This window comes from Acomys russatus, chromosome 2, assembly GCF_903995435.1.
Source record: "Acomys russatus chromosome 2, mAcoRus1.1, whole genome shotgun sequence".
NCBI lineage: Eukaryota > Metazoa > Chordata > Mammalia > Rodentia > Muridae > Acomys > Acomys russatus.
Genome location: NC_067138.1, coordinates 15,798,380 through 15,810,485, shown reverse-complemented (window position 1 = coordinate 15,810,485; position 12,106 = coordinate 15,798,380). Strand labels below are relative to the sequence as shown.

The window sequence follows — 12,106 nt, the reverse complement described above, 5'->3', positions numbered from 1 at the left end:
ATATACATTTATATTATTACACAAATATTCAATAAACTACCTACAGCAAGAAAAGCCACGAAAAAAATCAGGAATTATATAAATGTTGCATTGGCTATTTGTATTTGACAGCCTTGAAGAAGGCATCTTTCCTATCTTGGTGCGTCTAAAATTCTGAATGTAAATCAACAGCTATTGTTTCTCATCTTTATCAACTTAAGAAGTCTATCTAGACCTAAAAACATTTAACCCCTAAACAACTAAGCTTAATTGTAAAAATAAACTATCTGGTCTTCAGCCCCATCAGAGACTTGAGACTCTCAGTGGCATCATCTGTGTGTGAAAGGGGTGCTGAAACTGGCAAGGCTAAGCCACTGTGTTTGCTCATTCACTTAGCTGAATGGAGGGTTCAGTACCGTGCATCCCATCTCCTCAAAGATAAGGCAGGGTTTTTAAAATCTTTATCAAACCTTGAAAAAAAATCTAATGTAGCCTTGATGATTTCCTTCTATTACCTCTCTTAAAAACAAATGACTTTTAACATGAAAACATGTAAACAAACAGTTCACTTTTCTTATATCTATATAAACTTTATTTTATACTTTTATTTTACCAACTAATGCCATTAGTATATGTTCTAAATTATGTTGAACTTCATACTCACTTTTGAATGGAAAATAAAAATAAAACCACCCTGCTAGAGGTCTAGGGGAGGGGAATAGGGCAGAAGAGGGAGGGAAGGTGGGGGCAAGAAGAATAAGTGAGGGGCTAACAGTGGGGATGTAAGATGAATAAATTATAATAAATAAGTGAATAAAATTAACACACACACAAGTAAAACCAAGGAGTATGATACTTATTTTGATTATGACACATAGTTAACAGCTAAGCTGATACCTTTTAAAAATCTTTCTTTCTCTTGGACCTTTCCTCCTCCTCCTTTTTTATCCTTGTCTCATTCATCCAGAAATCCATAGTCACTGTTGGGTGGAAAAATACAAGGACAGCCTGAGTGCAATGCCCTCGGTTATGATTCACAAGCATCAGCTCCAAATTAACAACTTTTTCTGCCATTTAGTCCTTTCAATTAGTCCCTTTTCCCTCACACATGCATCCCCTTCCTGCTTCCCTCCACCTCTTCTAAGAAATAAAAGTGTTAGGAATAGGATCAAATAAACTTTAGAAATAGAGGAAAAGGCCTGTTTGTGAAGATAATTTTAAGATAACTTGTAGGTACAAAGAATCTCATTTTAAAACAAAGTAAATGCTTCCATTTGGTTAACTCCTATGAGTAACACAGTTTCTATTAGAGAACATAATAATTAGTTATATGTTATATATAATATTTAATATATAACTATATAATATAATATATAACTATAATATATGTTATATATAGGTTTTTAAATAATAATTTAGTTTCTGCTAGATAACATCATTACTAACCAGTGTGGCCATATCTCACAGTTTCACACACCTATACAGAGTTGGTTGTATTTGTTATCTAGCCTGTTTCTCTCATTTCTTGTTGTTGAATCATTTTCTAAGGTATTACTGCAACTTTTGTATGTAATAGCACAGTAAATTTTCCACAACCTAGTGCAAAATGAGTTTAATAAGTGTTTTTCCTTTTCTCCATAATAAACCAAGAGAAATGCTATGGAATTGAGTAAAAGTAAGTCAAATTAAATATACTAAATATATTTTAAAACTGTAAAACTGTAGAGGCATCCATATTGGAATTACCTCATAGGCAGGTTTTGCTTTTATCTCTATTTATAAGAATACTGGGGATTGAGGACTGTGAGTGGGATTGTACAAGTAGAATCCTTAGCAATGGGGTAGTGCTCAGTGTGTCTTGAGTCTACAAACAAACAGCAGCCCATCCACCCGTGTAAGTCAAAAAGGAAGCCGTGTTCATATACCACTCTCATGATTCTCTAGTCTAGTTACTTGTTTGATTAGTTGAGAAAGTGTTAAGTTCAGAAATTACAAAAAGAAGGATTTTATTGTACCTTTTAATCTAAGAAAAATGGCTGGTTACGCCTTCCTTTTGTAAGTTGAGGCTGGCTGGATTCAGTGTTTCCACCTCTGACGTCACGAGGCTGGCAACCTGCACCTGAGGAGATATGGCTGCCATTTTACATCAGCTAAAGCTCTTAGGTCTTCCTCTGTGCAATGCAGAGGATAATTTACAGTTTAGTGGGAGGGAAACACTTGTCTTGTAAACCAGCTCTGACTAATGTAGACAATTCCTTGAAGACCTGTGCTCAGACACTTCTACCCTGAACAGGAATACCCTGGTCTGATTGTCACATTCACCATGGAAAGAGGATAGTGAGGAATAATAATAAAACTATAGGATTACTCTACTGAGCTATAATTGTTGGTTTTAGAATTGGCTGTGTTATAAGCAAGGATTGTACTGATATCCCTCTGTGTTGGTTAGTTACTATGTAGATGAGAAAGGATGAGGGCTGTGTGCACAGCCTTTTGGTTTCCATGGGAACACAGCCTTATTATTACCACAAAAGAGAACCACTTCATATAAATAAAAAGAATAGTATTCACTTGCTGCCACATCTTCAAAACTAGAATAACTATGCTTAAACTCCATGAAAATTTGTTAAACTTAAAATAATTATTATTTGGAAATATACTGATTATAAGGACAAAAAGACAAACTCAATGATCAGTCTAAATTGGTATATTTGGTGAATATGACTCATATTTTCTTCACAATACTTCACATGTTTTGAGTTTGTCTTAATATTCTATAATTCTGTGAGGGAAATGCAATTATATGTAGGAGTAGTCACAGGAGTAGGAGTATTTTACTATACTCTTTAGCAAATATGGAAAATAAAGGTTTAAACTTAAAAATAATGAAATAGTATTTTTTTTTCAGAAAATAAAATCAATAAGCAGATTGCTTGACATTGAATACTAACTTCTAAATGGAACCCAGAATGTTTCTTCACAAAGACACATAAAACTTATGCTGTGTCAGACATGGTGAGCTTGATCAGATTCTATAAGTTCATACATTAGGAGTACTTTTACTTGGTTAATGTCTAGCATGTAATTATATAAAGCCAAAATAAACAAATCCTTCTTATTCCATGGGTTGCAGCATACTTGCCACGTTTCTGGTTCTGCCCACCCGAAATATGCAATTGTGGAGTGATATGGATAGCAAGTTGATAGTTTGAGAGGGTATTACACAGGTCACGTTGAGTCTCTGCCTGTGTCCTTTTAGAACACATCATAAATCCCAACCTCACAAATTATAAATCTGTTCCACTCCAAAATAAACAAAGGCAGTTTTATTGTACATTACAGGTACATTACAAGTAGCCTGAGCCTGGGAAGTGTTTGGGGTGTTAAATAGCACGTTGCAGTTCTAACTTACCTATGTAAAAGAGTAATAGAAACTTGACTTTTAAAAATATGTTTTAGGTGCTCTGAGGCTCCTCATGGGATCAACATTGCTGGTTAAATTCTGACAGTGACTCCTGTCTGTGTTTAACCCTTCTTTAAGTGACGTCATTTGCACTGTGCTGGAAATCAATTTAGAAGATCGCGCTAGTCTACTAAGCACTTCAGATAAGGCAATTCCATGAAGCATTCCAAGATTATCACAAGGAATTGCTCTCATATGCCATAAAAGAAAAATGACACGGCCTGCTGAGGGAGTTACAGTTTGACAGCCCCTCCCACAGGAGCACTAAAATCACCCTGTGACAGTTAGGTCTGGTTAGCACTCACAGGTTGAAAGTGTTACACTTGCCACACTCTGACCGTGTGGAGCCATTCGTATGTGTGTCTCCCAGCCGATGATGAGGGTTTCAGAGCCGATGCTAGACATGGACATGGGAAATTACAGTGAAGTTTTGGATCCAACTTACTCAAGTTTGGAGTTTGACACTATGCAGATCCTGTATAATCCCAACGGTGAGTTCTCATATGCTTATATGTAAGAGAAAGAGCACAGGAGAAGGAAATGGAGCTCTCTTAGGGTCTGGATTAGCTTCATTGCCGGGGAATTCAAGAGTTTGTTTAAGGTCACAAATCTGAAGCATTATGCCTCATCACGTGTTAAATCCATGTTGCCACAGCTGTTTAATATTAGAGGTAGAATAAATTATATTTGTATTATAAAGTAACCTTAGAATTGTATATAGGCCAGTTGGGGTACAAAGCATAGTTCACGGGGCTATTTTATCTGCTGTACATCATAGTGATAAATAATTTTGACAGAGTGGCTTTGAAAATACATTTTTTATACAGTATGTAGAGTGACTATAGACAACTTAATATAGGGTGCTGGGGGGTTTACTGCTTCCTTCTTCATCTCATCATCCCAGTACTCCATTGCTGTTGATGAGAAACTACACTTAAGATTATTTTGTGGTCTCTTCTCTGGACACAGATATAAAAAGAAATAAAGGTTTATATTATAACCTCAGGTGACGGGCTAATGTTTAGCTTCTTAGAACTCAGGGCATTTAGCTACTGTAACATTTTAACTTTAAATTAGACACAGATTATTTGGGGCTTGGGTCTTTATGTAATATAGTTTACTGTTCACTCAGAATGTAGATTGAGTTCTTTTTTTAAGTAGAGAGCTTATTCAAGACAGGTTGTAACTGTTATAACTTGCAATTATATTTGTGATGGCAAAAGTGTGTACTTGTGTATGTGTCTGTGTGTCTTTGTGTATGCATTTTTAGGTCAAGAATGGGAAATCATTTTTAGATTATCTTAAATCCTGCTGAACTGTGAAATTCATTTATATTTTCAATAATCAATATTCAGTAAGTAATAGGTTAATAGTGGGAGACTTTTAGAAATTGAAAACCCATTTCTGTAATTTAACACAAATATAGAATGAAGCTACAGAGTAATTCTTAGGAAGACATAGTTTTGATAAATGATATTCAGTATTTATTTCAATAAACTCAGACCTTTAACAAGAGACCACTGATTCATAAGCAGTAGGTCCAGGTGTACAATATATATGTATTGTGTTTATGAGTGTATGCTAAAATAATTCACACTCAGAGCTGTGTGTACGGTAAGGTCTAACTTGTTTGCTTATAACAATATTGTCCATTGCAAATAAGTATGGCATTAAACATGAAGCCAGACTTAAATTTGTTTTGTTTATAGTATTTTAGTGTTATCCAACACAGCACAATTTATTCCAGACACTTCTTTTAAAAAAAGTTTTACTTCTTAAAACAACTTTTGAATTTAAATTAATTTTGATGATAGTCTTCTCCTTTCGCAAGTCCTTCCACATCCTCTCCTTCTCCCATACACCCAACTTTAAATTCTCTCACAAAGAAGAAACAAAAACCCAATATAACAATAAGAATCCTCAAAATCAAGAAATAAAAATATAACAACACCCAGAAAATAAAACAAGCTACAAAAACAACCCCACCACCACCAGCAAACTGTAACCAAAGAAAAACACACAAGAGTACTGTGGAGCCCATTATATGGGTCAACTACTGCTGAACCTGAGGTCGTCCCAGGAGTGGTTTCTATACTCCCACTCCACTAGAGACAACTGATTTTCCTCTCCCAGAAGGTATAAATGACAGCTCAGTTGTTAAGTTTTATGCTAATGGCTAAGTTTTCATGCATGCATTCTTTCATTATTTTGAATATTGCAAAGTAAAACATAACAAAATAAAGCAAAACTATCACATGGAAGTCGGACAAGACAAAGAACAGAAGGAAAAGAACCCCAAGAGAAGGGACAAAAATCAGAGACCCACTCATGCACATACTCAGGAATTCCAAAACGATATGAATCTGGAAGCCATAATATATATGCAGAAGACCTGGTGCAGACCCATGGAGGCCCTGTGCTTTCTGCTTCTGTCCCTTTGAGTTCATTTGAGCTTTTACCAGTTGATTCCAGGGTGCCCTGTTTTGGTGTCCTTCATTCCATCTGGCTCTTACATTCTTTTCACTTCCTCTTCTAAGGATTTCCCATGCTCTGAGGGGAAGGATTCAGTGGAGAACCCATTTAGGAATGAGTGTTCCATGGTTTCTCACTCTGCATAGTAGCTGGCTGTGATTTTAGATACTTCTAAATTCCACATTACTAATTCCTTGTCAACATTATGTAAATTCTCCAGCATTTATAATCTACATTTTATGTCACGTGATTCATTTTCAATGTTTTGTTAATGTTTTCTATCTATGAAATTACATACCACAATGTTTGTCTATATTGCATATTCATAAGGAGAGTATGTGTAACATCACATAATATAATTAGTAATGCCAACTTTTAATTTTATCCATTTTTATTAGAGATACAGTAGTAATTTTTTATTATAAATATAGTATGTATTCAGTTTATTTTCAATTAATATTTTGTGTCATTAAATCTATGGTCTCGTGCCTAGGAGGCAAGTGCTTTGTTATTAAGCAATATCCCTAGCTTATCAAGTTCAAGTTTTATGATAGTACTTCATGCATTTAATGTCTCTGAGTACATTGGGATTCATAACATATTTTAGACAGTAGCAAATAATTGAAGAAAATTTTATATAGTAAAAACATCTACATTTACATTGTCTTTTCTCTTAAAACCGTATTAGATGTCCCACTGTGTCTGGTAGGTAGGAAACAGATGAATCCTCTGAAATCATGGTATTGATAGTCTAAGTGTAAAGATGGATTTGTGAGCCACCCATTTGAAGTAAAAGTACAAGCAACAATAATGTAACCTGAAATAGTGGTAGTTTGTCGAAGTCTAGGCTCTGCTTAAAGGGCAGTTGAGGGATGACTGTCTTTGAAGTCTCAAAGAAGATTCCTGTGAGACGTAATCAAAAATCTTGGGAGTAACTTTAATACAGGCTTGGAAAACTCCAGGAGACTTTGGAAAGTACAGTTGATGAAATCAGGTTTTAAAGAACCCAAAAAAGGCAATAGGGGAGTAGAACAGTCAACACGATGGAGATTTAATGGGCAGTGGGGCTGTGAGAGGTGGAAAGTGCCAGGGCAGGGGACTTCAGAGTGCAGATCATTACATGTAGTGGTAAAATAAATAATTGGCTGTACGCTTCCTGTGAGTCATAGTTGTATTGGATAGAGGAAGAGGTTGCGACATTGGTGTCTGGTAGAAAATAGGCAAAAGAGGAGTACAGAGGACAGTAAGCAAATTAGAAAATAACCCTTGAAAGGATGATGGTGTTGGATTACAGAAGATTATGCTGAAGGAGAAAAGTGGGATAAATAGTTAACTTAAGTATGGGGTTAGGGTAAATGTAAATAGTGATAGAAGGAATTCATAAGAGACACCTAAAACTTTATCTCTGGTGACTTTTTTTTGAGGATGACTGAATGAAGCAGAAGGTCTACTGGGAAGAAAGTCCAAGTTCTCTTTTCAACTATTATGCTTACTAGGCTTCAAATAAAATTTACACCTAGGTCCCTAAGTCTTTAAAACAGCATTCCATGATGTTATCAAGGCAGAAAAAAAAAATCTGGGGATTTTTAAAAATTATATAGCTGGTATCTGATCTCATGAGATTGCGTGAGCTTCCCTTGAGGAACGTCATAGTTAAAGGATTGATCCCAGTTGTGATCCAAAATTAAATGTCCAGAAATAGGGGATAGATGCTGAGGAGGATGCTCCCAGCATTTGAAAGGAGAGCGACTATAAGAGAGGCCCTGCAAAACAAAGAATGGCCTGCAAGTCAAAAGTAGATCACTGCCATAAAGATTTAGCCACACTAACCCTTTTCTTCTTTCTTCAACAGACAGTTCTGCCCCTGAAACCACAAGTATGAATACCACGGACAGTGGCGTCAACTGTCTATGTGCCATATGTGGTGACAGAGCAACAGGAAAGCACTATGGGGCCTCCAGCTGTGATGGCTGCAAGGGCTTTTTCAGGCGCAGCATTCGGAAGAGTCACGTTTATTCCTGCAGGTAGTGGGATGCTCATCTTAGCAAAGTTTACTCATTCAGTGTATAAAGATGGTGTGGGTGATGTGGGGAAGGCAAACCAGGAGCTTTCCTGTCTCTGTAACCCTAACAAAATTGCCAAGCTTCCAAAAATGTATGGTTGTATGTGCAGTTCACATCATACTGGTAGTTCCATCTTAGAAACAATTCGAGAGCTGTAAATGTGCGTAAAGAAATCGACATACCTACCACCCAGTTAAGAGCAATAGAGTTGAACACTCCAGTGCACACCTCCCTGGCCACTTTGTCATTGTCGTCAGTGTCATAGGGGGAACTACCATCTAGAATTTAGTGTTAATCTTTTCCTTGTGTCTCTTTATTGTTTTATCACATGATCACATGCCACTAAATATTGTTTTAAATCTATTTAAATGGTTTCTTAAGATGTGTAGAATTCTTTCTTTAAATTTAACATCAGGGTCAACACATCCTGGGTCTTTAACAAGAAAATTTTGTTGTTTTTAACATATGAATTTCCAAAGGTGAAATTTAATTTTCACTTCAAAGCAATTCTCAGAGTAAATTTTACATAAGCATCAGGCTTTTTAATCTAAATCTTATTTAATTACTTTATGTGCTCATACATTTCTCCAGTTCTTTCTGGTATTACCTAGTCAACATGATTAGCTCAGTTTAAGTTTAGGTATTTATTCTAATTGATTGCTATGATAGTTCTGGAATGTACCTGGTTTAGTTTGAATGTGGTCTGTTGACATCAGTCACTGATTTTAAGAAAAGAAACAAAAACCTATTTTTGTTCTATCAGCAATAGATATTTTCACTTGTTGTTATTGTTACTATTTGCTTGGACAGGTGGGTTCAGTCTGCAATGAGTAAGCTGGGCATTTGAGGATTCCCAGTCAGGTAACATATGACTTTTCAAGGTGCAATAAGGGTTAATCCATAACTCCATTAATGGCTACTCAGTGTTAACTTATAATATTTGCATGGGAGTTTGATGTAGATTTATAAAAATAAAAATCATCCACTTAAAAAGAATCTGACAAAGAAAAGAACACTGGGGCGGTGTTGTGTATGTACACATGCACATCCCGTTGCTGAAAATGGCTCTTCTCGTCTACAAACACATTCCTTCTGTGGTCACCTGACACACTGGGAGTTCTTCACATTAACACCTACAGCAACAAAGTGACACAGAGGTTCCATTGTTTGGAGTCACGTACACTGTGGAAAACGAAACACATCTACATGAAAAGTGACGGTTCTTAGAGTGGAATCTGACAACTTGACTTGTGCCTTTCCTTTATGGAGGGAATAGGGAAGAATCACTCCCATGGCAAGCTTTCGAGGTTCACTCGTGCCCAGGAACAGGGGCAGTGGAGATTCTGCACAGCCACGCCATGTGTGTGTGCTGCCAGCTATCCAGGCTGCTTTTTGTCTTTGATATCAAGCAACGTGTGTAATTTTTTTTCTAGAAGATAGTTACTATATGCATGCAAATTGACAGGCCGTGTTTTAAAAGTCAGGATTAGTGGCCTCAGGTGTATCAATTTCTTGGACTGGTAAATTCTCATTGGACTTTACAGTTCCAAGAAACTGAGGCTGGCCTTAAGTACTTAGCTCTTCTACATTAATACTATGTATAGTTTGCTTTCTATAACTATAACATTTGTCATTATTTCTGTATGCTTGTTACATCGTAACGTCTTCTAATGGAAAGTGTAGGCAGCATTTGTCTATCCCGTTATCCATTCTGCGCCTAGATCAAGATCTTGACCATCATGGGAGGGTAATGATGTTTGTGTCTTCCCTTTTTGTTGTTCAATTGATGTTAATTAGATTCACTCTCCTTGCATATTTGGACATCTGATCTGCCCTTCCGTGTCTCTTCATCCTCCTTTTCAGAACAAGTGATTGTCCTTTCTTCACTCTGAGAGTATAACTCGCTTGTAGCTTAATCTCATCTAGTGTTAAATTCTGGCCATAGATATGGACAACACACATTTAATTCTCACCTGTGAGAATGAGGTGACAGCGACATGTGTAACTAGGAGTTCAGATATTAGCATATGCAAAATCGTGTGACTACTGCTGCCATCAATTAAGAACAGCATTAAAATACTCTGTAAAGACATCTCTCGAAGAGTATCCCCCATTTCCCCCGACTCTATTACAGTGTGAGGAAACTGGTAATCTGCTTTCTGTTTCTATAGATTTATCTCTTTGGACACTGCACAATCTGCCCTTTGGTCTCACCTTTATTTGGAGGTGTTTTCAAGGTCCATCCACAATGTAGCATGGGTGTCATTGCTTTAGTATTACTTACTAACAGATAGGACTATTCTGTTGTGTGGGATTTTTAAAAAATCTGCTCATCACTTCCATCATTTTGCTTACAAAGGAAATGCTATTCCAGCGATAGGTTTTCATTTCTCTTGGGTATATACATAGCTGAGAATAGCTTGGTCCTACCTGTAGCTCTGTGTTTAACTTTCTGAAAAACTACCAAGCATATTTCTAAAGTAGCAGCAACATTTAATATTCTAAATCACGGGGTATAAGAGTTTCAATTTTTTATATCTTCACCAACACATATCCTACCCTCTCTAGGTCTCTTGAAGGGTGTATAGAGGTACATCATTAAGAAGCAGTTGCACTCTTGCTGCATTTCTCAAGAGTATAGAATTCGGTATTTACGGTACATCCCAATCCAATGTGAAGTCATTAAAATTAATTAAATAGAAACATTTAAAAATAGAAAACTATACAAGTGTAAAGGCATGAATCATGAAACATTGTCCACCATGTTGAAATTACGTAGTCATAAATACCAAAAATTTATATGACAAAGGTTTTAAAAGCTAGGTTCGACTTTTGTGACTCACAATTATATACGGTGTCCCAAAATGATGTGGTCATTCAGTTTTATTTTATTATCAAGACAATCTGAGAAGTGATAGCCATGTATGTGCCAATCATGAGGTGTTCAATTTCTTAGGAAATCATATTTATATCTGCTTCATATTGAGCCTGATTTGACTCTAATTACTTAAAATCTCATTGTTTCCTTCTCTGCTCTTTTGATAAATGATAGTTTTCTGCGAACTAATGTGTGCTTTCTGTTACAGATTCAGTCGCCAGTGTGTTGTTGACAAGGACAAAAGAAATCAATGTAGATACTGTCGATTAAGAAAGTGTTTTAGGGCAGGAATGAAAAAAGAAGGTAATAGTAATGATGATGATAATTACCATTATTGATGTAAAGTGATAACAATGTGCAAAACATTCACATTAATCACAACAGCCTATTTAATAAGCTCTGATTTCCCTCAGTATTGTGATGGGGAATCTGTCAAAGACTTCTTAAGTTAAGGAATTTAGCCCAAGTAGGTGCAGTTAGTCAGTGCTGGAACTAGTGTTTTATCCACTCTGATATCTAATGCCATCCTCTCCACAGGTGAAATCTGTGAATAGATTAAAGCTATAAATGTACTGTATACACAATTTTCATTCTTAGGACACCTGGGTATCTTTAGCGATTTAACAAACATCAGCTATGTATCATTGTTTTATGCATTCCTCTGAAACATCCATTGGACATTGCTGTTTCCCAAACACTGTCTCACATACTGATTTTTTTCTTTTCTTTTTCTTTTTTCTTTTTCCTCTTTTTTTTTTTTTTTTTTTTTTTGAGACAGGGTTTCTCTGTGTAGCCTTGGCTGTCCTACACTTGCTTTGTAGACCAGGCTGGGCTCGAATTCACAGTGATCCACCTGTCTCTGCCTCCTGGGTGCTGAGATTAAAGGCATGCCCGGCCACCACGCCCAGCTCACATACTGAGTTTTGATATGTGAACATGATAAACAAGATAATTCTCCATCTTGAGAAGCTCACATTCTGTTTAGTAATAGTACAGATAGGGTATTTGGTATTTATTGGTTTTATTTTTATCATGTTTAGTCGTCTCTTTGTATCTTTCCTCATTCTGATATGATCAGAGACAACTGTTACACATCCCAAACATCTAGCAGGTTTAGCAGCTGCAAGCATTTATACCTGGATTTCATTCTGTGCCCGTATTTGTCATCTACAAAGAACTGTTTTTGACAAGTATACTACAAACTTAAAAATAAAGTAAAGTCAAATCATGATACTGTAGACGTATAAAATA

The 12,106-nt window shown here is 36.2% G+C and overlaps 1 protein-coding gene across 3 annotated transcripts in view; it reads left to right on the top strand.

Moving 5' to 3' along the window:
- Hnf4g (hepatocyte nuclear factor 4 gamma) overlaps nt 1-12,106 on the top strand; it is a 132,180-nt gene that overhangs the window by 101,170 nt on the left and 18,904 nt on the right. For 2 of the 3 annotated variants that reach the window (XM_051158551.1, XM_051158542.1), the window contains exons 2-3: nt 7,767-7,938; nt 11,064-11,158. In XM_051158551.1, the coding sequence (XP_051014508.1) occupies nt 7,793-7,938; nt 11,064-11,158 (241 nt within the window). In that variant the 5' untranslated portion in view covers nt 7,767-7,792. Of the gene's footprint in view, nt 1-3,697; nt 3,934-7,766; nt 7,939-11,063; nt 11,159-12,106 lie in introns of those variants that run through there. The other variant, XM_051158536.1, reaches the window with a different exon arrangement.